Source organism: Clupea harengus, chromosome 4, assembly GCF_900700415.2.
Source record: "Clupea harengus chromosome 4, Ch_v2.0.2, whole genome shotgun sequence".
In the NCBI taxonomy this organism is placed as follows: domain Eukaryota; kingdom Metazoa; phylum Chordata; class Actinopteri; order Clupeiformes; family Clupeidae; genus Clupea; species Clupea harengus.
The window spans coordinates 30,211,204-30,236,203 of NC_045155.1; the positions used below are offsets into that span (position 1 = coordinate 30,211,204).

Consider the following 25,000-nt stretch of genomic DNA (forward strand, 5'->3'; position numbering starts at 1 on the left):
AGTTTGTCTTCAGACAGAGACATCTCACACACCATTGGATCGCCGAGTGGAACAATTGGGATGGCTGAGACTGTGCTTTCCAGAGGTTGCCGTCGGCGTCTCAGTTAGAGACAGAGAGAGACAGAGAGAGACAGAGAGACAGAGACAGAGAGAGAGAGAGAGAGAGAGAGAGAGAGAGAGAGAGAGAAAGAAAGAGACACAGACAGCGAGAGAGAGAAAGAGAGACAGAGAAAGAGAGAGAGAGAGAGAGAGAGAGAGAGAGAGAGAGAGAGAGAGAGAGAGAGAGAGAGAAAGAGAGGACACTTGGTGGTGCTTGGCCTCTGTCCTATCCCTGCAGGTTCGTTTCTGGGAGGCTGAATACACCCAAAAAGAGCATAACATGTCTGTGATGTTCACTGTGACGCTGGAGCTTGCAGTAAATACAAACGGTACTGGTCCTCATGGTACTAGCTGTGTTACTGCTATCAACAAAGGATCTTGGCAAAAATATGCTCAGTGTGTGATTGACATGTGTCATGTGAAGTTAATAATACTTTGTAATGACAGTGTATGGTGAAGTAGCAAGCAGTACTGTTTACACTGGAAAAACGAAAATGTAACAACATTTCATGAATTCGTTCAAAACTGACTTTCCTGTGCTTGTTTTCTCAAGTGAAGAAAAACTAAACTAATTGCCTGAATCAAGCTGACTCAGCTTTTTCAATTAAAATCCAAAGTCTACTTTTTCAGTCTGAGACTCTCCCTTAGACTCTCCCTTTGAAGTCAGTCAGATAAAGTATTGCGTTGTCAAATACTCTTAATTTGTTTTCTCTATGTATTCTACAAAATCGCTGAGTCCACACTCTGCGTTTTTGGGCATGTGTGTGTGTGTGTGTGTGTGTGTGTGTGTGTGTGTGTGTGTGTGTGTGTGAATATCGGTGTGTGTCTGCGTGCATGTTGAAAAAGATTAATGGCACTTTGTTTCGGTGAAGTAGCTAATCACACTGCCTCTGCTCCCTGTGATCTCAGAGTAATCCTCACACTCTTTTGAAGCTTAATGAACCCAAACGGTTCTGGCAGATCACCCCGCCTCAGATAGCACTTCACTCAGAAACAGATCTGGACCCGATCAGAAACCGCATAAGGCCCGCTTCCACACTGCAGCCTGCAGCTATTTGAGGCGTGATTGATGTTTTATCAGCCGCTGCTTATCGCAGGTATGCTGTACTCCAATCAGCCAAAGTGTGTTGCATTCCTCTCCTGCCCTGCGTCTCACCTGGATGGGTAGAGTCTGAGTGAGAACACAGAGCTGAGAGATATGCATCACGCTATACCAGATATCACAGGACTTAGAGACAATCTGGGACGGATGCAGAGAGAGAGGGTATGGAGAGGGAGAGAGAGCACGAGAAGGAGGAGAGAGAGAGAGAAAGAGAGAGAGAGAGAGAAGGGTGGGGGGAGAGAGAGAGAGATGATGACTGAAAAAAAAGGGATTGGATGCAAAAAAGAGGCAGTGGACAGAGAGAGAAAGAGAGATGGAGAGAGAGAGAGAGAGAGAGGGAGAACATACATGGAGACAGACAGAGAGAAAGGGACTGGAAGGGGAGAGAGCGAGTAAGGAAGAAGAGGGATAAAGAGATAGAGAGCGGTTCAAGGCAGAGGGAGGTAAATATGGAGCGAGATAGGGACTAGGAGGGGGAGAGAGTAAGTGAGGGAGAAGATAAAGGGAGCGGAAGAGAGAGAGAGAGAGAGAGAGAGAGGGAGAAAGAGAAAGAGAGAGAGAGAGAGAGAGAGAGAGAGAAAGAGAGAGAGAGAGAGAGGGAGAAAGAGAAAGAGAGAGAGAGAGAGAGAGAGAGAGAGAGAAAGAGAGGGCGGAGAGGAGTGAGGGGGTGAAAGTGAGAGGGACACAAAAGTAATTTCTGCTCCTGTGAGTCATATCTGCAGCATAGAGAGAATCACAGCACAGAGACAAAGAACGAGCAGAGAGAGAGAGAGAGAGAGAGGGAGGGAAGAATGGAGAGTAGGAAGAGAGGGAGAGAGGGAGAGAGAGGGAGAGAGAGGGAAGAAAGGAGAGTAGGAAGAGAGAGAGAGAGGGGGGGGAGAGAGAGAGAGGGAAGAAAGGAGAGTAGGAAGAGAGGGAGAGAGAGGGAGAGAGAGAGGGAAGAAAGGAGAGTAGGAAGAGAGAGAGAGAGGGGGGGAGAGAGAGAGAGGGAAGAAAGGAGAGTAGGAAGAGAGAGAGAGAGAGAGAGAGGGAAGAAAGGAGAGCTGGGAGGAAGGGCACAGAGAGAAAAACAGACAGAGATTGTGTGTGTATGTATGTGTGTGTGAGTGTGTGTGTATGTATGTGTGCACACAAGTGTGTGTGTGTGTGCTGTATGTTTCTGCACGCATGAGAGAAACTGTCAAGCACCGCAATAGAATAAACACTCTTTCCTTTTGAAAGCAGGCCCTCCTAAACCGATTAACTGAGAAATCCCAAAATTGCCCACACACTGTATCTAGACGGATAGAGTGGTGTGTGTGTGTGTGTTTGTGTGTGCGTGTGTGTGTGTGTGTGTGTGTGTGTATGCGGGTGAATGTGTGTGAGTGTATGTGTGTGTGCCTGTGCATGTGTGTGTTTGTGTGTGTGTGTGTTTGTGAGTGTGTGTGTGCATGTGTGTATGAGAGAGAGGTTTGGGGCTACAGTGTTAAAATCTCTTGCATACTTGCAAGCTGAACAGGCCATAAGCGTGCTATGGAATTCTCTGCTGGTCCATTATCACTTGGCAAATTGCATGCCATGATGGCGCAGGACTCCTAATGGGATACCAATACCACAAAAGAATATATTCTACTGTGAAATAGAGGGAGGGTGTGCATGGGATTGAATTGGAGGGGGGCTTTTAAGTGGAGCTTTTAGCCTACAACAATTGCATTTTACATTCAGTGCAGGCCGTAAATCACTGACTGAGAGGGTGTGAGTTGAACAAGAACCCCCCCCCCCCCTTAGTGTGTTTGCTTGCTTTGGATGGTACCATTCCCTTCTGCAGAGTTGAAAGACACTATGTAATATGACCCAAATACACTAATTATTGTACATATGACCCAAATACACTAATTATTGTACATATGACCCAACTACACTAATTATTGTACATATGACCCAAATACACTAATTATTGTACATATGACCCAACTACACTAATTATTGTACATATGACCCAAATACACTAAGTATTGTACATATGACCCAAATACACTAATTATTGTACATATGACCCAAATACACTAATTATTGTACATATGACCCAAATACACTAAGTATTGTACATAAATGTACATTAACACAGTGAGCAATAAGCTACACCATCCCCAAACCCACTCCTGCCTCTCGAACAGGCCATTTTGTGGTATGGTTCTTTCAACATGGTTGGCAGCTGCAGACGTGATATTGCAGACCCAAGTTGTTACAGCTTGGTTTTTCCTCTTTGCAACTATCTCCCAAACCCCCTCCTCTCGGTTTGCCGATCGTCCCGTGAGAAATCTAGGATCTGCCAGTACTGCTCTTTCCTACTGGGCATATCCGGTCTTTTATCCGAGCGACAACTATGCCGACATGAAGTCAACCCACACAGAGAGAGAGGCTGACAGTCGCTGACACTAAATGGGCAAATTGGGCCAAAGTGAGAGTTTTTCAAGGAAAAGCTTATGCAGCTCCCAGTCCCGACGTACAAGACCTCGTTGGCTTGCAATTACTCTGGTGCGAAATCTGCCATTTACACAGGCTTTGGACATCATACCGAACCCCTGTGACATGCAACCACAATGCAATATAAACCGTAGCATGATTGATTGATTGATTGATTGATTGTCTTTGTGTTCACATGCCATTGAGACTGCTAGACACAGTAGTGTGGTTTCTGATGAAGCGCGTCTCTGAATCCAACGCACGTGAGCGCAGAAGATGGGATAGCCTTCTCATGGCTCCTTCCTGCGTGGCTGTGGGGTTTGGCAAATATTTATGCATTTGCCTGCTAATGAGTGGGCTAGACTCCTGAGTGAGCTTTAGACCACTGAGTTAGCTTTAGACCACTGAGTTAGCTTTAGAATACTGAGTTAGCTTTAGAATACTGAGTTAGCTTTATACTACTGAGTTAGCTTTAGAATACTGAGTTAGCTTTAGAATACTGAGTTAGCTTAATACTACTGAGTTAGCTTTAGAATACTGAGTTAGCTTTAGAATACTGAGTTAGCTTAATACTACTGAGTTAGCTTTAGAATACTGAGTTAGCTTTATACTACTGGGTTAGCTTTAGACTGCTTTATACTACTGAGTTAGGTTTATACTACTGAGTTAGCTTAATACTACTGAGTTAGCTTTAGAATACTGAGTTAGCTTTAGAATACTGAGTTAGCTATATACTACTTTAGACTACAAGGAGTAGTAGTGCGGTATTAGAGGCATCTCTGAATCCAGTGCGGACAGGATTTGTGCAGGAGACAGAGGGGTTTCCCATGTCTCACTTTTTAGTGGCTGAGTGCTTTAGAAAAGATTTCTGCATCTGCCTGTTTATGAGTTAACAGGCTGCCGTGATGAGGCAGCTTTGTGCTAAGCCCACAGGCATACATCGCATAAACAACAACACCAAAAAAATAAAAGAAAACAGAAAAAAAGAAAGAAAGAAATGAAGAAAGAAAGAAAAACTCCACTCAACGGTAGCCTTTTCCGCGACCCATTTAGAGTCGGATTCTTCATCTTCTCCTGCCATGAAGTTCATAAACACTTACACCTACTTTCCTATGAATATTTATAGAGGACACTATTTGAATATGAATATGATGGCACGGCCGGTTATATCACTTGTAACTCATAATAGCCCAACTGCATCGGCTCCAACTTACTCTAGAATCTTCTGGGCTCAGTTACACCAGCCCCAGTTAAAAGGTCTGTTGGACATGGGAACAATAATAAAGACACACTAATGCAGTGAACCACGAATGCTATGGAACAATACCTTCATGCTAATTACTGACTAGGTGTATTGTAGATGTTGGTGACAGGAATGTCACATTTAGCCCACAAAGCAAGGAAATGAATAATAATAATAATAATAATAATAATAATGAATTGAATGGCTTAGCATATGACCTGGTGCACACATCACTGGCATCAGTGCATTAAAGAACCGTATCTAAACCACACACAGCTGTCCAGGGGAATGCGTTGTTGAACAACTACCATAGTTAAATGACAGAGAGACCATCATTTTGAACACACAGTTACCACGGTGGTTGGTCTATGACACTTTCATGAAACGCATACCAAACCTTTAGTCATACAACCCTGACGCCAAAGTATGTTATGTCATATTATGTAAATAACGGCAGTAGGTGACAGATCACTATAACTACACGTAAAATAAATAGCTATATATATACACACGTATATATGCAAGATGTTTACCATTCAACTAAATGGTAAAACAGCTGACATACAGAATGTCAGATTTTCATCATCCATTCCACCCAATGCTTGATTTCCAGTGAGACACAGAGTGCCCTTGGGAATGCCATGGCTATCCCATTAACAAGGGATTAATATGGGATTAACCACTAAATCAAGTATGAGAATAACACAGAGACAAACAGAAAAAAAGAGAGATCAAGAGAGAAAGAGAGAGAGAGATCATGAGAGAGACAGAGATAGAGAGAGAGAGAGAGAGAGAGAGAGAGAGAGAGAGAGCGAGAAGGACAATTTGCATTCAGACATATGCTTTAATTCCAGGGGGTGTCCAGTGAGTATGTGTTCCTTCATAAATGAATTTCACTGGCAGCAAACGACAGATGCCCGGCACAGATCTGACACGAGCGCCACTGATGAATGTCTCCAGGGCTCTGACAGCGCTGTGCATCCTGTCCCAGAGACTACAGCACACAGAAATAACACAGTCTCTCTCACAATTGCCCCGGACAGATGCCCATGACATCAGCGTCTTTGATGAACGGCTCGGAGATTAGGACACCCCCAAGCGTCCTGTTCAACAGACTAAACACACAAAGATTATACTCTTATCTCATAGAAGTACAGAACTCCAGGGTTAAGACAAGACATGTGCATTTATTCATTGATGTGAATGCTCTTACACTCCAATTCTCCGGTAACACAACAAACATCAAACCCATGACCTTGGTGTTGGTGTCGGTATGTTTGCCTACACCAGCTGAGCCACGAGAGAACCACACACCGCACAGAAGTTTGCTTTGTCTGTCTGACAACCAACTGCTGCCAAGGTTTCTCACTGAGTTCACTGGACACTGACCTGGGCTTGACCCCTGCTTGACCCTGGGCTTGACCCCTGCTTGACCCTGGGCTCGACCCTGCAAGGGAATTCTGGGAGTGTGAGACGTGACGTGACGTGACGGCACCCACCTGAGCCCCATATGACACTCGCCCTGGTCATTCCGTGCAGGGGGATTCTGGGACAGGTTGAAGTTTTATTTTCTACTAACTGTTAGATGTGCCTGACGAACTCAAGCACGAGACAGCATTACTGTGAGTGTCATGTTTTTAACTCTAAGATGTCCCTGATGAACTTAAGCATGAGAGAGCATTACTGCGAGTGTCATGTTTCTTTTTCAATAATAGACCATTTATTTTAGCTTACCGTAAGTTTCAAGTGACAACTGAAGTACATGAGTTATTTAGCCAGATGGTTCAGTGTTCAGACTTCACTCTTTTAAATTGCTGACACCATATGGGTAGTGAAGTTATCATAAATATAATGTGTATTACTTGTATTTGACTAATTATTTTACATTTGTTGCGTGTTTATACAGTACAAGCATGATGAAAATATGCGTCCTGAATTTCGCAACACACATTAATCTCTCATACGACAGACGACTCCAAATGATTACAAACCTAAATATATTTGCATGAAATATGATTCTGTGCACCGATCATTCCCGTAACCATGCCAATCAAGGACGATTACAGGTCTGCTGCTGCTGCAGATTATGTTACAGAAAATCTCTTTTTCCATGCAGCGGATTGCCATACAAACATCTGTTCACCGACATCTATCTGGAGGTAGAGAACATGAATGTTTAAAACCAGCATTGCACAACCATCCCCACACTTTGATTGGATGTTTAAGAAAGACAAATGAGCTTTCAGTTTGTGCAGTGCTGTGCATTAACATCTGCTTGATCAATACCCATCTCAGGACCAGAGCATGAGAGAGACAGAGGAAAGAGCAGAGAATAGAGAAGGGGAGACAGAGAAGGAGAGACAGAGAAGGAGAGACAGAGAAGGAGACAGAGAAGGAGAGACAGAGAAGGCACCGAAAAGAGGACAACAGAAATAGAACCACCTGAAGGGCTGAGAGGCAGCCTCTCTCTCTACCTCTCTCTCTCTCTCTTTCTCTCCGACTTTCTCACTCTCTTTTCTCTCCTCTTTCTCTATCTTTTCCTCTTTCTTTCTCTCTCTCTCTCTTACTCATTCACTCTTTCCCTCTCTCTCTTTCTATCTTTGTCTCTTTCTCTCTCTCTCTCTCTCTCTCTCTCTCTCTCTCTCTCTCTTGGAGTAAAGATGCTCACAAAACACAGTTGTGTTTGTAGTGCCTGCCCGGCCCCTGGGCCATCCAGTCACACCACTCAGGCGTACTTAGTGATGCATGGCTTCCACCCTCCGCTCCGCTCCGCTCTGACCGAGGAGCCCTGTGACATCAGAACAAGCTGGAGCTCTGCGATGTCTGCCGGCCCTGTCACTTCAGTACAGGCTGCAGACTAGGGGTTAATTTTTTTGTTCTAGTACGGCCGGGGCAGACTGTATTGTAAGGTATACGGTGTTTGTGCTCGTGTGGTTCAAATCGGTGGTACGGTGTATTTGTGGTCTGCAGGAAGGGTAGATGCGCTACAGAGAGGTCTAATATTAGCTATCCCAGGAGGGGATGGGGAGAGAGGAGAGGAGAGGGAGAGGAGAGAGGAGAGGAGAGGGAGAGGAGAGATGAGAGAGGAGAGGAGAGGAGAGGAGAGGAGAGGAGAGGGAAGAGGGAGAGGGAAAGGGAGAGGGAGAGGGAGAGGAGAGAGGAGAGGCGAGGGAGAGGAGAGAGGAGAGGGAGAGGAGAGGGAAAGCTAGAGGAGAGAGGAGAGAGGGGCGGGAGAGGATAGAGTTCCTCTGGCCTGTGTGTAAAGGACACAGCAGTGATCTGCACCTCCATGCATTAATTAAACTCAGGTCACCCTAATTAATTGCACCCTGCTTGGACACACACACAAACACACACACACACACATACACACACAAGCTTATGCACACACACACACACACACAGTTACACCAACACACTTAAACACACACAAACAAAAAAACAAACACACACTCACACGGGAATGCACATGCACAAAGACATGCTGATACACACACAAATGTACCCTCACAGCATGCACTGTTAACATGTCCTTCATACACACTCAAATTAGCAACAACACAGCCAGCAGGCACACCCATTAGCAGTGCAATGAAGGTAGCATCAATAACACCGGTAGTTAGGACATGAGGTGTCAGGCTGTCTGCATCTGCATCGCTGTAGGTTAGGCTAGGGTTAGGTTAGGTTAGGTTAGGCTAGGCTAGGCTAGGCTAGGTGAGGTCAGAATCAGAATCAGAATCAGAATCAGGTTTCATTGGCCAAGTAAGTTTGCACAAACAAGGAATTTGACTTGGTAGAGTGACTCTCAGTGTGCTTACACAAAATATACATTACAACACAATACAATACAAAACAAACAGTGCAACGGTGCAACGGTCTAAGTTTAAGAAAGGTGAGGTGAGGTTAGGTTAGGTTAGGTTAGACTAGGTTAACACCCCCTGCAGTGATTCCGTCTGAATACAAACACATTTGTATACCATGAATCTGTGTGTGTGTGATAAAAAAAGACAAACCACCAGCAGCAGCTGAACCCTAGTAGCTATATAACAGCCACCATATCGTCCAAAGAGGAGAGCCGGTTACCCATGAAAACATTTACAGTATACTCTCGCACACGCATCGCTCTAAAGGACGAAACTGTTAAGTGCTTAGTTGTCCAGTGAGACCGGTTAAACACAGAAAAGTACAGCTATGACGTAACAACAGATGTGTTAAGTTATTTATATGCGTCTGTCAGCTGAACAACTGACAAGCATTTACTATAAAGGCATTACAAAGGCATTTGATTTAATAGGGTCACCTGTAATGTTGCTATATGTATTCTGTAGTAAAGCAATCTGTTGGCAATGTGTGCTCAACTCTCCATTAGGCTTCTCATGTGTTTGTGTTTTCCTTACTGCACGACTGCTGAGGCTGTACACACGACCTGGGCCAAGATGAGAACTGATTTGGTCCGCCTTTCCAAAAAAATAACACCAAAAACACATTGATTTGCTGAAATTGTCATTTCATGTTATTTTCCAGGTGCTGGCTGTGATAGCCTGACTGTGCACAGCTAGTAATGTCTGCTCGCGTAATAACACAGTCGGACCACAGGGCAACAATGAAGGTATTACCTCCAATTACATCAGGAGTAAATCCAGAAGCACACGAGCCACACACAGGTGCCCGGGGGTTGCCTCAGATTACACTCCTGCGTGCAATTCAAACTCAACTCTTATTATGCTACAAGGTCTGGGGTACAGAGGGGTTAACTGCAGACAAAGTATTGCAAACGATAGTGAAAGAGAGAGCGAGAGAGAGACCGGCTGAGACCAAGACTGAGCCATTTATCTGATATTAAAAAAAATCAAACTTACCAGCGCATGTTTCAATAACAATTTATTACAATCGCAAATATGATGGCGCCTATATAACGTACAACTAGGTTGACAAGAGATGCAACCAGGATGCCATGTTGGGATGGACATTTGGATGTAGGGTGGGCCTCTAAATAGATAATGTTCATATCCTACCCATCTGCCATAGTATAGGCTGCAACGGCAACTTCGCAGCACAATCGTGCTTGACTCTATTGTACTTTGATGCAATCAAAAAACTGTCAGACTCTCCTTCTTTGCAACCAAAGAGATGAAATAAGAGATGTAATCTCTTGTAAAAGACGTAAAACTAAAAAAAGAAATGCGCTGTTTACTGTTGCTAGCTACGTCGTTGTGAAAACATAAAAATTGCATAATCTTATAGCCTAGATGCTACTCAGGATTATTATCAAAGCAATGGTACCACAAAATGAGAAATATCCTATAAAATAAGTTTTTTTCTTTTAAATACATTTCACCAGGCAAAGAACAGTAATTACCGGCTGACGAAAACACTGGTGTATATTCTCTGTATACACACACACACACACAAGTTCCTACACACATTCTCGGTTGTTTGGAAAGTGAAGCCATGCCCTGTGTGTGTGTAGTTGGCACCATGCGGCGCTGGCACACAGCTGGCTGTGGGCGTGGAGGGCAGCAGAGGGCACAGGAAGACGAGGGCAGAGATGTGGCGAGGAGGCACGGACTGGCAGAGACTGGCACAGAGGATCAGAGTCTGTTAAGAGCATCCTCAACACAGTCGTTATCACCTCAACTACTCTACACACCTTCTGCTGAGGAGTGGGGAAAGAGAGAGAGGGAGAGAGAGAGAGAGAAGGAGAGAGAGATGCAAGGCATAGCCGAAGGAGGGAGGTATAGAAAAAGGTAGGATAGATAAAAGAAGGGAAGGAGAGGGGAAGAGAGGTAGATAGAGAAATGGAAGCAAAAGATGACATGGATAAAGACATGGATAAAGATAATTATGAAATTATGAGGAAGAGAGTCATGGAGGAAGGAAATAAGAGAGAGAGAGAGATAGAGAGAGAAGGAGAGAGAGATGGAGAGAGACAGAGAGATGGAGAGGGTGAGAGTGACTCTCAGTAAGAGTCCCTTTAAAGGAGAAAAAATGGTAGAACACACACACTGATTCACCATCTGTTATCAGTGCAGTAGATATGGAGAGAGACAGAGAGAGATGGAGAGAAAGAGAGAGATGGAGAGAAAGAGAGAGATGGAGAGAGACAGAGAGAGATGGAGAGAAAGAGAGAGATGGAGAGAAAGAGAGAGATGGAGAGAGACAGAGAGAGATGGAGAGAAAGAGAGAGATGGAGAGAGACAGAGAGAATGGAGAGAAAGAGAGAGATGGAGGAGAAGAGCAAGGACGGATAGGATGAGTGTGAGTGAGAGAAACCTGCATAGAAGACATGGGTTGAATAAGTTAAGTAGGAGAGAAAGAGGATAGGTGAAAAATTCAGTACCATGGACAGGGAAAGATGAAAAATGTTGGATTTAGTACCACGGACAGGGAACGATGAAAAATGCAGTACCATGGACAGGGAAAAAATAGAGGATAAAATCAGTGCCCTGGCACGGAGGGGACAAGAGGATTGGGGGTCAGCGAGGTGGATGGAAGGAGCGAGGGAGGGAGCGGCTGAAAGCGGACGCGAAAAAAGCAAAATGATGTAAAGAGCCACGCTCCTCCTGGCACAGCGCAGTCAAACACAGCACCGGGACGCCTCCTAAAAGGAAGAGCGTCTCAAAATAGCTTTATTGCAGGGACAGCGGAGAGGTATCTCTGAGCGATGGACTCACTCTGCTCACAAGGAACGGAGCCAGAGGAAGGATATTATTTATACTCCAACTGCATCTGAAACGCTCCTGAAAAAGGACATGCATTTATGCTGAAGGGTGAGGAAAGAGTGATAGAGAGAGCACAGAGAGAGAGAGAGAGAGAGAAAGAGAGAAAAAAGAGAAAAACAGAGAGAGTCTGCTTTGATGAGATTAACTCAAACCGAGGACCAAATCTTTGGATTACTCTTCAATGGTAAGATCATAAGTGTTCTTGAAGCTGGGGGCTTGTGCAGCATGTTTCCTGAAGAAAGCAATAAAATGAAGCAAGATCCCATTTAAAATGAAGGGCCCTACTGAGGAGAAGTAAATCCACACACAATCAGGCAGGAATTATAGTATCTATCTCTGTCACCATTTCTCTTACTATAGGCCGTCTGAGGCAGGAAGCCATTGAGCGGCGCGCTGTACACCCACGTACACCACTAATATGTGTTACTTACTAATGACTAACCAGTCCTACGGGAGACAAGCGTAGGAGAGGGGGAGGAGGAGAGAACAAATAAAGCAGTGGAAGAAAGGATGAGAGAGAAAGAGAGAATGAATAAAGCAGGGGAGGAAAGGGAGAGAGAGAGAGAGGTAGGTTAAGAGAAATAAAGAGAGAATGAAAGAGAAAAGGAGAGAGGGAGAAATAAAGCGAGAAGAAGAGAGGAAACAAATAAAGCAGTGAAAGAAAGGAACAGAGAGGAGAGAGAGATAGAGGAAGGGAGAGAGAGAAAGAGATTGAGACATAGAGAGAGGGAGAGAGGGAGAGAGAGAGAGAGAGTGTGTTATGACAGAGATAGAACTATGACTCTGAGGGCTTTGTTAGGCAGGAGAAAAATGTAGGAGGAAGAAGCACACACAGTGTGCTAAAGAGGCACAGGGGAGGCTCAGAGACCTTGTATGTTTACCATGTGTGTGTGTGTGTGTGTGTGTGTGTGTGTGTGTGTATGTGCTCTTGCAAGGAAATTCTCCTTGTAAATAACAAAAAGGCTACTTCTTCTGGAAACCCCTGAGTAAACCCCTCCGCTTCAGGGAGCTGGCCACCTGTAGAAAATGCTACCCAGTTCTTCACATGATTTCTTTCCACCGATGAGGCATGTGAAAATGCCGGGGACGAGACACTATATTCACCGTGCCCATATGTGGAGAGCTGAATCAGATGACACTTCGCCTGGCATCGACCCAGCGTCACGTAACATGTGAGAGAACCCAAGGCACCACCAAAGACGTTCAGAGCAACATCTATACCTAGATGCACAGTAAAAAAGGACTGCTTCCGTTTCAAGCAACTCAGTATGGACCGACCGCATATCGAACAAACAAATCCAGCACAGGTGGAGAGCCACAACCAAGCCATGGAAAACACCGTACATAACAGCAGTCTCTGACTGAAAGGATGAGAGAGGAAGAGAGAGAATGAATAAAGCAGGGGAGGAAAGGAAGCGAGAGAGAGAGGTAGGTTAAGAGAGATAGAGAGAGAATGAAAGAGAAAAGGAGAGAGGGAAGGAGAGAGGGAGAAATAAAACGAGAAGAAGAGTGATTCTGATGAAATGACTAGGTGCTAATACTGCTGTAGCCACAAAGCACCAGCCTAGTTTCTGTCTGACATTAAACTCTGAGACAGGCATAGTCTGTTCCCATGATGCCGAATTCTCCCTGCGGTGATGGTATATTACAACACCACTTCACCGTGGCAGCAGAGCAAGTGAACCGGAGTTCCTGCAGGCAGACACAGAGTCTTTGTCATTTTCAAAGAGATTTACAGACAGTAAACACACCATGATTCTACCAACCCCGATACATGTTGGCATTGAAGCGACAGTGGTACAGGAGGTAGAGAAGTCGTTTAGTAATCAGAAGGTCGCTAGTTCGATTCCCTGTCGAAGCGTCCTTGAGCAAGACACTGAACCCCTAATTGCTCCTGATATGCAGTGTGCCATCAGTGTAAATGTAAAAAATGTGTATACATCCTTGTAAGTCGCTTTGGATAAAAGCGTCTGTTAAATGACTAAATGTAAATGAAGCATTGAATCCCCTCAATCCGACGTCTCTGTCACCACGTGACTCACTGCACGGTGACACGAGACACACCCGTATGAAGAGTAGGGTGAGTGTTACGGATGCACAGTGCTGTCTGTCAGTGTAAGTCTGTTCTACGCTAAGCTAGCACCCGCTAGAGAGGTTTTTGCCTCCTTGCTTAAAGCACACCGGCCTCCCATGTCCGCAGGTTACATCGGTGCCATAACCTGGATGGGAGTCCGGGGGTGAGTGTAACAGTAGCCAGCGGCTACAGTGCTGTCCTGCGAGTAAACCTCACTTCCCGAACACTTAAAGAGACGTGCTAGCGACAGATGCTAGCCCCAGTGGGTTTTAGCCTCCTTGCTAGCACGCCCGCCTCCCATGTCCAAGGTTGTGAGTTTGAGTCCGGTGTGGGACTGTGCTTGTCCACACAAAGCAGGTTGCGTGTACATTTTGTTTTTGTTTTGATTGTACACTATGTGTACCTGCAAACACACACACAGACCCATTCTCCCTCTCTCTCTCTCTCTCTCTCTGTCTCTCTCTTTCTCTGTCACACACACACACACACACACACACACACACAGAGCTACAAAAGACCCACAGCATTTTCACATCCTACTACAGAAAGTGTATTTGCAGTCAGTCTTTCACACACACACCAAAGCTCACCCCTCTGTGAAAATCACCACACTTATTTACATTAGAGCACACTCACTCGTACACACACACACACACACACACACACACACACACACATATAGAAGAAGAGTGTGAAGCACACATTCTCGCTCCTCTGAACTTTCATTCACTGACAAGCATACACACACAATCAGATGCATAGAAGTCCACAGCCCACACACAGACGCATTGCATCGCAGCTGTGTACTCCAACTCAAAGCGAGCACTGATTAACCACTGCACTCATCTGAGCCCAGCTAAATTCTGACAAGCAGATCATTAAAAACAGCACTCCACTGAGATAGCTCTGGCCATCATCACCACTGTGAACCCCTCCATGGAAAACAAGGGTGATGTTGTAGAGAAACCCCAAGGGGGAATGACACCAAAGAAGTATATTTGCTATAATCTAGTATCGCTCAATAGTGAGAGAAAGACCTGGGGAGGAGAGACAGACAGAGAGAAAGACAGAGAGAGTGAGAGAAAGCTAGAGAGAAGGAGAGAGAGACAAACAGAGGGAGAGAGGCTGCAGAAGACACATCTTTGGTTTACTCTCATGACAGGACCACAGAAGCATTTTCACCATCACCATGCCAAAGAGAGAAGAGGACTATGATAAGATCAGACTCTTACTGTCTGCGTGGCGCGGGGGTCGTGTTGGTTCCGCTGCTGTCGATCCGTTCCAGTCGTCCAGTCCGCTCCCTTTCGACCGGCGCCGCCCCGCATGAGAGCCCACGGGTCAGACGCGTGTGGTTCCGCCGCTCGCGGTTCAGCCCAGCAGGTGGCGCCGTTGAGGAGGACGGGCTGGTGGCAGTGCTGCCGGTGCCATTGTTGCTGTTGTGGAGAGGGCCAGCACCAGTGCCCGTGCCCGAGGAGGGGTTGAGGGGCAGGGACGAGGGCTGGGTTGGGCTCTGGTCGGTGTGGTTCTGGATGGGGACCGGCGTTGGCTCGGGACAGGAGTTGTGTTGGTCCAAGCGCAGGCCCGTGTTCTCCTGGTTGACCCGGTCCAGCTGGGTCTCGAGCTCCTCGATGCGGCGGCGCTGGCTCTCCAGGAGCTTGGCCTGGCTCTCGATGATGTTGTTCAGCTCCAGCAGGTACTCCACCGCACGATTCGGACTCTCCGGGCTCGTTTCCATGGTCACGACCCCCGTTGGTAGGGGATCAGCCTTGGTGACCACCCTGGGGGGTTAAGCCCCCCCCCCACTTGAGCAGACCAGTGGGGGGGGATATGGAGAGGGTCTAAAGAACAGTTGAACGTGGGAGAATGTGAGTGTAATGCTGTTCTCCCCCAGTACTGTTAGCTCTGCTCTGACTTGAAATATAAAGTCACACTTTAGAGTTAGCAGTTAGACCCTCTTCAGATTATAGTGAATGTGGAGCTGGCACCTGTTTGACGAGACTCAGTCAGTTGGTAAGTAGGCCTAATTTTGTGTCAGTCTCAAAACCTGTTACCGGGTAACATTCAGGGTTCTGCTTGCAGTGGAACTATGAACAACATGGTGCATCCTATATCTACCCAGTGAATTTTTTTTAAATAATCTAAAAATATATCCCCCTAGAAGGCAGAATAATGGATTGGCAGTGAGAATAAGGAAGTAGGGTAAAATGCCTCTTCTTGCATACTAGTTGAGCTTAATGGACCCTTTATAGATATCCAGTAGCCCTGAAACCTGCACGCTAGTCACCTTGACACACAAGTGTGTGATGAAAAATGTACGGCAGTGGCTCAATCGGGCAAAATCGTGGGTGTTTTCAGAGCAATCCTTCATGTTCCTCCATTTTACAAGACGGCATCTGATGCAATAGAGTCTGCACCATCAATCAGATGGAAGTCCAGAGTTAAGTGAACAAGAATAAGAAAAAAAATCAGAAAGCGCGCCAAACACCCTATATAAAATGTTACCTGCCTTATGTTGACATTTGCAGTGCACTGGGTGGTACCAATATAAGATAAATCAAGTGTAATTCAACATCAACTGGAGAAAAATAACAAATGAAACCACAGGTTAAAAAACGCATCCATTCAGCAGACCACGGAAATCAAATGGTTAGGGGAGAAACCAGCTGTGAAAAATCGCAAAAAATTGAAGTAAATTGAAGTAACAAACAATCCATGTTCTCGGTCACTCACCCCTCTCCTAAAACTGACCACGTTCTTCTCCTCCTCACCCCATGGTGAACTTCAGCACAACTCAAAAGCGCAGTGTAGGGGATTGATCCTTGTCTTCCTTATCCATGCAGTCCCTAAATGGTAAGCATATATGCCGACTGATCTCTCAGTTTTCTGTGTTTTGTAATCACCAGTATTCAAGATAAAAGTAAAATCATTTAAGTTCGTCTCGAGTGTCTCCGGTAGGCGCTTTTCTCTCACTGGACACGCGCTGTCAAAATGATACTCTTCCTTCCGGGAGTCTCCAGCTGCAAAGCGTGCAACACGCGCCTCATCCTTAACTTGAGGACCGTGACGGTTTGATTAACCTCGAGAAATCCGAGTGGATCCAATTATATGTGATTCATGACTTAGCCGATTTTCCACGCACAAATTACCGCAACGAAAAAACAACATTCAGAGGATTTCAAGTCATCAAAATATTTGTGAAAAATATCCGAATAAGTCCAAATAATTTTTCCAACTTTTGTCAGATCCTCTTAATTATTCAAAACGTTGGGATGGGACCTATGCCAGGCCATGCTGAATGTATCTGCGTCCTTTCTATTAGCCAAACGGCAGATACTGGCTTTACTGCGGCTTTCACATCACCGGATAATGCACTGACACACTCGAAGATTTCCGTTCCCAATGTGAAACGCACACACAGATAAATCCTTATGAAGAAATAGAGCAGGATCTCAATATTTCAACCGTATCTTTAGTGACAGGTGCTGTTTAATCTTTATTGGCTGCGTTGCAAAGTTTACCTACTGTGTGAGCAAATAGGCTGAGAAACGGAATGATAGAAAAACGTTTTGGGTACGCATCATTTTCAGCTGAATTATGCCACTTCAGAGTAAAAAAAATAGCCTACTTGCCTCAAAATCACTAGGATTCTTGCATTTACATCTTGCAGAGCCTTCAATTCAAGAAGAAAAAAACTGGTTAAAAGTTAGCATCGATCTGGCGTTTTCGCTGTCACGCTAATTTGACTCATGTGAACCTGCCACATTAAGTTCGAACATATGGGTTTTATATCCCTCTCGCCAGATGTTCCGCGCTAGCCAATTTCCCTGTCCAATTTCGCCATCGAAAATCCATTAAACGATCGCGCTCAAAGCCTCCGGAGACGTGAATCATCGGGGAGAGTAGTGACAGCTGAGCAGTGCATCTTGCACTGCGGTGCGATCAGGGAACTGCCATTTTGGCTCTCACGACAAACGCGCTTTCCTCTGCTTATCTTTCTCAGCGCTTCTGTGCGCGCCGCACCCCCACCCGCGCCTGACTCTCAAACTTCTTGAGACTAGGCAACTGCTTCTATCAAACCATTATTTGTTTTAATACATATAGCCACTGTCACTCATTTAATTTTGTGTGTCCTCTGCAAATCCCACCTTTGATGTACTTTTTCCACTTGGGCAATGATTATCATTATCCACATGAGTAAAACCACACTCAGGTTCCACTGCATTTTACCGTTAGTAATGCCTCACTTCAAAAACCGATGACCAGCCAATGAACCAGCACAAAGCAGAGTGAATAGCCTTACTCTATGGTGGACACTCCGACCCATGGTCAAGCACCTGCAAAAGCGCTTCGTGCAAAAATTGTGTCTCTTAAAGTATGTGGCTGCAGATAAATAGTTTATTTCCTCACACGAATCCTTTCCGTACGTGCCCTGTCATACCATCTCTGTAGCTGCACATTGGCTCAGGTAACAGATATGCACAATATTTGGTGCCTTGTGTGGGTGAACTTCAAACTCGGCTCACTGCTGCCATCTACTGTCAGAGAGCTCAAATATATATGAATACATCAGAACAAGTGCATTGTTTTATATTTACATTTGTCAAAAAAAATTATTCGGGTTTCATTGATTTGGCTCCAAATGCACAATGGGAAGAACAAATATCTCTCACTTTTGGTGTAAATAAGTTGAGAGACATTTTAGGCCAAGGGGGCCTTTACTTTTTTTTACTTTTGAGACAAACTGAATTCTTTAACGTAGCATGCTGATGCCATTATACGTGTTGTCTGTTGAGTTGCATCACTTTACACTTGACACAAGCTTAGAAATAAAGCAAGTTACAACAATGTTACAATGTTACAACTGTGCCTGGTCGTCCCAATACTTTTCACTCTATTCCTTCAGTGCTGGTTCACTGCAGAGGATAGACCGCGTGATTTCCGGCAACTGGACAAACTATATGGAAGCTCCCTTCGATTTCAGTCAGCAAACGCAGGCATGTGCGAAAAGCTAAGTGCGAAACAAAAGGTCTGCACTGCAGCTAATCAGAAAATGGCTGTGAGATTCAATTATCACCCCAATGAAAATGTCCGGTGTGTAATTTGCAATGAAGTGACCCATTTAGATTAGAGATATGTCTGTTGACCCCCACCGGGAGGACGGGGAGACCTGAGAGAGGAGGCAGCGTCCTGCTCTGGGGCCTGCTCTCATCCCTCTCTTCTTCCCCTCTCTTCTTCCTCTCTCTCCTCCACGCCAGGACTCTGTGCCCTCTCACCGTCTCCCTCCATCTCCCAATTTGTAAGGAAGTGACCCATTTAGATGAGAGTTATGTCTGTTGTCACTTTTGTCACCCCTATAATATAACCAGGCGTCTACACATTAGTACTGTATGTGTTCCATTGTATACACATTAATATAAAATACAGAAAGCAAATATATTTTATATATATTTTACACTTTATTGTTACTTTCTTTGAATTTTGATAAATATGTTCATTTTATTATTGATAATAATACGGTAACAATCATAATATAAACAATAATGTTATAATTCTGTAAATATTTATAATAAACTGTACACTCTGATTTATACTCATGTTTATATTTATATATGTACACAAAGGATATGTCATGAAGATAGTTTAGATTCGAATAAGCATAGAAACACAGGAACACTGCATTCTCCATAGATGAAAGAAACCAAAGCCAGTTCAACCTTGTGAAAACAAAAACATTGCCCTGCAACTCACACTGTCTAACACCCTAAGATACACTCCTCCAGATATAGACAGTGTTTAGACAGTGACTCTTTTTATTGCAACGTCTATGAGGGTACGTCTCATATGACAACCTGAATGAACCCCTTTATGGCCCAGTCCGGCTGGGAAGGCTTCAAGTGGATCTTAAAATATTTCTACTCTCTATTGGCTCATGTTAATAATGCCTTATAATGCTACACTGGCGTATATTTGCCATACACACTCATATATATATATATATATGTTCTTGGGTGTTTGTCTGTAATGCTTGACTTGACCCCCACATTTTGGCAGATTGTTTACAAAATATTGGTTTTGTCTTAAGGATGTCAATGTCTTCCATGCTGAATTCATTGCAAATCTATCAGTTATGAAAATAAACACATCTGTTATACGTACTGCCTGGAATTAAATTGGTTGGCTACACTGTGGACCAATGATCTATATATACAAAAAGCATCTATGGTTGACTTTGAACAGAATGTCTACAAGGCATTTCAACAAACCAGCAAACCTTGTTTATCCTCTAAAAAATGCAACCCCATAGATAGCCTATTTAAAAACCTCTCTTAAGTCCCCCCCCTTTCACTACAAGGCAAAGTGGGTGTCTGGGAAAAAAAACCGAAACAATCAGTGAATCCTCCACACACTCTCCTCACGGCCTCCAACCAACCATCGATTTGATCCGTCTTCACTTCCGCCGACGTTCAAAAGCCAATCCAGGTAAGAGCACTGAGCCTGGCTGGATCTCCGACTAGCAGGGTATCTATTAGAGGCCACTGAAGCCCACCTCTGCCCACCTCTGCACTTAAAGATGCTATTTGTGTGGCGCTAGTTGCCATGTAATGCATCATATTCAGACCTCGCTCCAACTCAAATTATATGGCTTCATATGTCTCTGCTAGCGTTTACATCGTCCATACATTTACGCCCAGTTTATAACAGTCAAACAGTGGTATTTAAACAGTGTATAGTCTGACATTGTAATCTCACACAATATGTAATGCCATCTTTTTGCGAAAATAACTGAATTTCTTCATGTTTAATGGGATGTTTTAGATCCGTGGAATGAACTTTGGATAATTGTAGCAGTTTGACTGTTCGTGGCAGTGGTGTTATAGTACAGTCTGTTCCCCAAGATCTATTTACACAGTCCTCTACTTGCACGGGGGTGGGTGTGTGTGTGTGTGGGGTTCGTTGAATGTTCCAGTGGGTGCTGGCCACATTAGGTCTTCTCAGCGAAGTGGTTGGTGACAGGGAATCGATCGGAGGCCTTGACTCCATTGGGATTTGGGGGGGTGGGGGTGGGGGTGGGGGTGAAACTGAAACACATTGGATCATCCTGAGTGGCCACTTTCATCCCGGGAGCTGTGACATCACGGCGGGCTGTGGAGGTCACCCGGGTTCAAGGTTAAAGACAGTAAGTGGGCTTGGTTTCCAAGGCAACCACGAGGGGCACTTGAAATGGGGGATGCATGCGTAACGGGAGCTGGTGACATCATCAGCACCAGTGCGCTCCCATTGGTAATGCCTCCATTCAGGGACAACACAGACCAGACACGCTAGACGTTCTCCTTGACCCACTCCAGTGCGCTCCCATTGGTAATGCCTCCATTCAGGGACAACACAGATCAGGCACGCTAGACGTTCTCCTTCACCCACTCCAGTGTTGCTCCTGAATTTGGCATTTGCAGGGAACTCTTTACACAAGATCTCTTTTAAGGAACCAGTTGAAAGCGTGACGGTGAAAAGGAAGCAGGGGGATTAACGTTGCTCAGGGAAGGGAGGATGAGTGAGGAACAGAACAGACCCCCAGCCAGTCTCTCCCCTGCTCTGGAGGGGCACTGCTAGCGGCCCCAGGCAGGCAGGCAGGAGGATCCTTTTATTGCTCTCTATGGCGAGGCGAGGTATCACTGATTATACACCTGGAGAATTGCTCAGGACCCCACTAAAGGGGGGGGGGGCTTTAAACACCACACAAGAACCACAGGTCGCACACACACAACGGAGACCAGAACCAGAAGTACCAGAACTACACGTGACGCGACACGACATGACGTCGGAGCTGGTTCCTCGCCAGCAGAATGAGCGGGAGAAACGTTCAGAAAATCACTCGCTATACAACACAAGATTAAGTAGTTTACAGACCGATAGAGATAGGCACATGGAAAGTCGTAAAAGGAAGCCAAAGAAATGAAATAAAATGAAGGAGAGAGTTAGAAAAAATGGAGCAAAAATGTGGATGGTGCACAGGTCCAAATAAAAAAAAAAAATCCTACATTTTTCAAATAATAAAGCCCACAGAAGTCATGCCAAGTCAACGGTGCTGACTAAACAAGCTTTCATGCCTCGAAAACCTTTACTCAGTGGATGAACCTGGGCATTCCTCCTCTTCCTCCTCCTCCTCCTCTTCCTCCTTGTGTTTGGGCCAGGCGGTTCCCCTGGGTGACCCGGCTGAGTGTGTGCTGGCTGGGCCTGAGCCAGGGTCCTGGCAGGGGGGCTTTGCTTCTCCAGTGGCCGTGGTTGTTGGACAGGGCCAGGGAGAGTCCCGACACACTCGCCGCAGACGTGCTGGTGGCCGACACGCTGGACCCGGACTCCGACTTGGCGTACGCGGACCCCGGCGAGCGCAGGAAGGAGAAGGGGTGTGCTGTGGGGTGGGGCGGGGGTGGGGTGAGGCCCTCGACAGAGAGGGGGGGGAGCACGGGCACGTAGAGCTGCGGTTTGGCCCCCACCGGGAGGACGGGGAGACCTGAGAGAGGAGGCAGCGTCCTGCTCTGGGGCCTGCTCTCGTCCCTCTCTTCTTCCTCTCTCTCCTCCACGGCAGGACTCTGTTCCCTCTCTCCGTCTCCCTCCATCTGGAGGTTACGCATCCTCTCCCTCTGCACCTCGGAGGCCCACGCTCGCACCCTCTCCTCCTGTGGCTCCAGGTTCTCCTGTCCTCCCTCTCCCTCTCTGTCCCACTCAGGTTCATCCTCGTCCTCCGCTCCCTCTCTCCTGCTGCCCTGCTCCCTCACCCACTCTTCCTCCCTCACATCTTCCTCCTCCTCGCTGTTCCACTCCTCTACCTGCTGCTGCCGAGGCCTGGGCAGTCTGTGGTTGGGGATCGGCATAAAAACGTCGTCGCCATCTTCCTCATCTTCCTTCTCCTCACCTTCCTCTCTGTGATCCTCCTCTTCCTCTTCGCTCTGACTCTCCAGCCATCTCACCCTTTCTCTGCTTCCACTCGTCCTCTCCTTCTCCCTCTCTCTTCCTCCCTCCCTCCCTCGCTCTCGCTGTGACCTCACGGTGATCTCATCATCGCTGTGGTTCTCCCGGGTGTTTCTGGGTAAGCTCCTACCCCTCCTACGCTCCGCCCCAGCTGACAGTGATCTTGACCTTTGACCTTGCTGGTGACTGCTTGGCCGACCCGCCTCCTCCTCTTCTTCCCCCTGGTTCACTTCGGCAGAGTCAGGGCTGCTTGTTCTCCTCCTCCTTCTACTCCTCCTCCTCCTCTCTTCTCCTCCTCCTCCTCCTCCTCCTTTTTGTCTTTTCTCCGACCTACTTCGTCTCCCTGAAGAACTTTGACTCCTGACCTGTTGACCTTGTGACCTCCCCCTCTCCCCTGCCCGTGACCTTCGACCCCTCCTGTCTACTGCAACCAGATGCGACTTAGGGGGGTGGAGAGAGGAAGAGGGGAAGGCTGCTGAGCGATTACGGCCTGTAGAGACAAAGAGAACGAGGGAGACAGAGAGAGGGAAAAGAGAGAGATAGAAAGAGAGGGAGACACACAGAATCGGAGGTAGAGAGACAGTAAGAGAGGGAGACACACAGAATGAGAGGAAGAGAGAGATAGAGCAAGGAAAGGGAGATGAAAAAAGAAAGGAAGAGATAAGAGAGGAGAGAGAAAGAGAGAGAGAGAGGGAGAGACATAACTTTCTTGTTTTAGAAAGAATTATTTCAGCAAATAAGCAAAGCAGCTAAATTAGCATATGAATAGTTTAGGATAGTGAGATTTGACTATAAAATATATACATAAAATATATATTGGCATGACGTCTGTACCAGCTGTCTGATCCTAGCAGAAATGAAATACACACTAAATGGTGTGCTCCATTAAATACATTATTACGTCATATACGTGTCATTTACGTGTAAGTATAAGTCATAATCAGAGTCACTGTGAGACCAGCTTCAAAATGTCTGACATTCATTCACATCAAATTCTATTCATACCAACCTGTCATGAGGTCATTTCCTGTCATTCATTTTGAATATAACGCAGTGGAGGTTCTGAATAGTTGTGACGCGCTACAACCCAGCATTCTAATGCAAATGTGCATGTTTTTAAGACCAACTGGACCACAGCCTAACAAGCCACTGCAACGAGACTAAGAGTGAACAGCATGTCTGAATCTTTTCAACACAGACAGACATGGCTATGAAAGGCGCTGTTCAAAGCTAACTTAGCTAACGCTGTTCAAGGCTAACTTTGCTCAAGGTGGCATAGGTGACTCAACTGTTATTCAAAACCTTCAGCTCATTCATTTTTGTGCGTCATGTCTTCAGCCTATTTTTCACTGTAACCTTTATTTAAGCAGTTTCCTCCCTCAGGAGCGAGTCTCTGCAAATTTGCAATAACTATTTTAGCAACTGTAGGCACACAGTGATTTTAATAACTTAAAGCCACAGTGATTTAAATAGTTTGAAGACACACTGATTTAAATAGTTTGAAGACACAGTGATTTAAATAGCTTGAAGACACACTGATTGAAATAGTTTGCCTCCTGACTGCTAGTAAAAGGGCGTGTGTATCTTGTGTGTGCACTCGGTACATAAGTCATATTTGATTTAATTAGAGAGCATTCACTGTATGTCTTAATCCCCAAGACCCCCAACTGCACAACCCCACGACACAATCACAGTGACACAGGACAGTGATTCTGAATGACTGACATGGACAGACTGACACGGACAGACTGACACAGACAGACTGGGGAGGTGTGGTGGTGGGGGGGCACAAAAGGGGCACTTTCTACAACAATCACCACAGTTAAGACAATTAAGACAGAGACTAGGATCAGGCAGAGATAGAGGGAGAGAGAGAGAGAGATGGAGGGAGAGAGAGGGAGATAGAGAGAGAGACAGAGATAGAGGGAGAGAGAGAGAAAGAGGGAGACAGAGAGAGATAGAGGTAGAGAGAGAAAGAGGGAGATAGAGAGATAAAGGGAGATAGAGACAGAGATAGGCAGAGATAGAGGGATATAGAGAGACAGAGATAGAGAGAGAGAAAGAGAGAGAGAGAGAGATAGATGTAGAGAAACAAAAAAATGGAGAACTAACGGGAACGACTACCAACCGCGTATTCTCGGTCCGACCGATGACATAGAAGCAAGGCTCGCCAAGCTTAGAGTTGGTCATACAGAGAGACAAGCTGGACAGCTCCACTGAGAGAGAGGGGGAGGAAGAGAAGAGAAAAGCAAGAAGGAAAGGGAGGAATAGGGAAACCAGAGGGAGGGCAAAAGAGAAAGAAGGAAAGAAAAGAGACCCGACACACAGCAGAGGAGGAGCAGGGAAGA

The 25,000-nt window shown here is 45.7% G+C and overlaps 2 protein-coding genes across 2 annotated transcripts in view; both read right to left on the reverse strand.

The window, feature by feature from the left end:
- Window positions 1-18,158, reverse strand: part of iqsec2b (IQ motif and Sec7 domain ArfGEF 2b) — a 75,303-nt gene extending 57,145 nt beyond the window's left edge. Inside the window, 1 exon segment of the mRNA XM_042707699.1 lies at window positions 14,918-18,158. Within this exon segment, the coding sequence (XP_042563633.1) occupies window positions 14,918-15,420 (503 nt within the window). The 5' untranslated portion in view covers window positions 15,421-18,158.
- Window positions 18,159-24,299: 6,141 nt separating this feature from the next.
- The window catches only part of LOC105893628 (membrane-associated guanylate kinase, WW and PDZ domain-containing protein 3), a 65,772-nt gene continuing 65,071 nt past the window's right edge, over window positions 24,300-25,000 (reverse strand). Inside the window, exons 16-17 of the mRNA XM_042707545.1 lie at window positions 24,665-24,868; window positions 24,300-24,319 (exon numbers count right to left, since the gene is read on the reverse strand). Of these exons, the coding sequence (XP_042563479.1) occupies window positions 24,300-24,319; window positions 24,665-24,868 (224 nt within the window). The remainder of the gene's footprint in view (window positions 24,320-24,664; window positions 24,869-25,000) is intronic.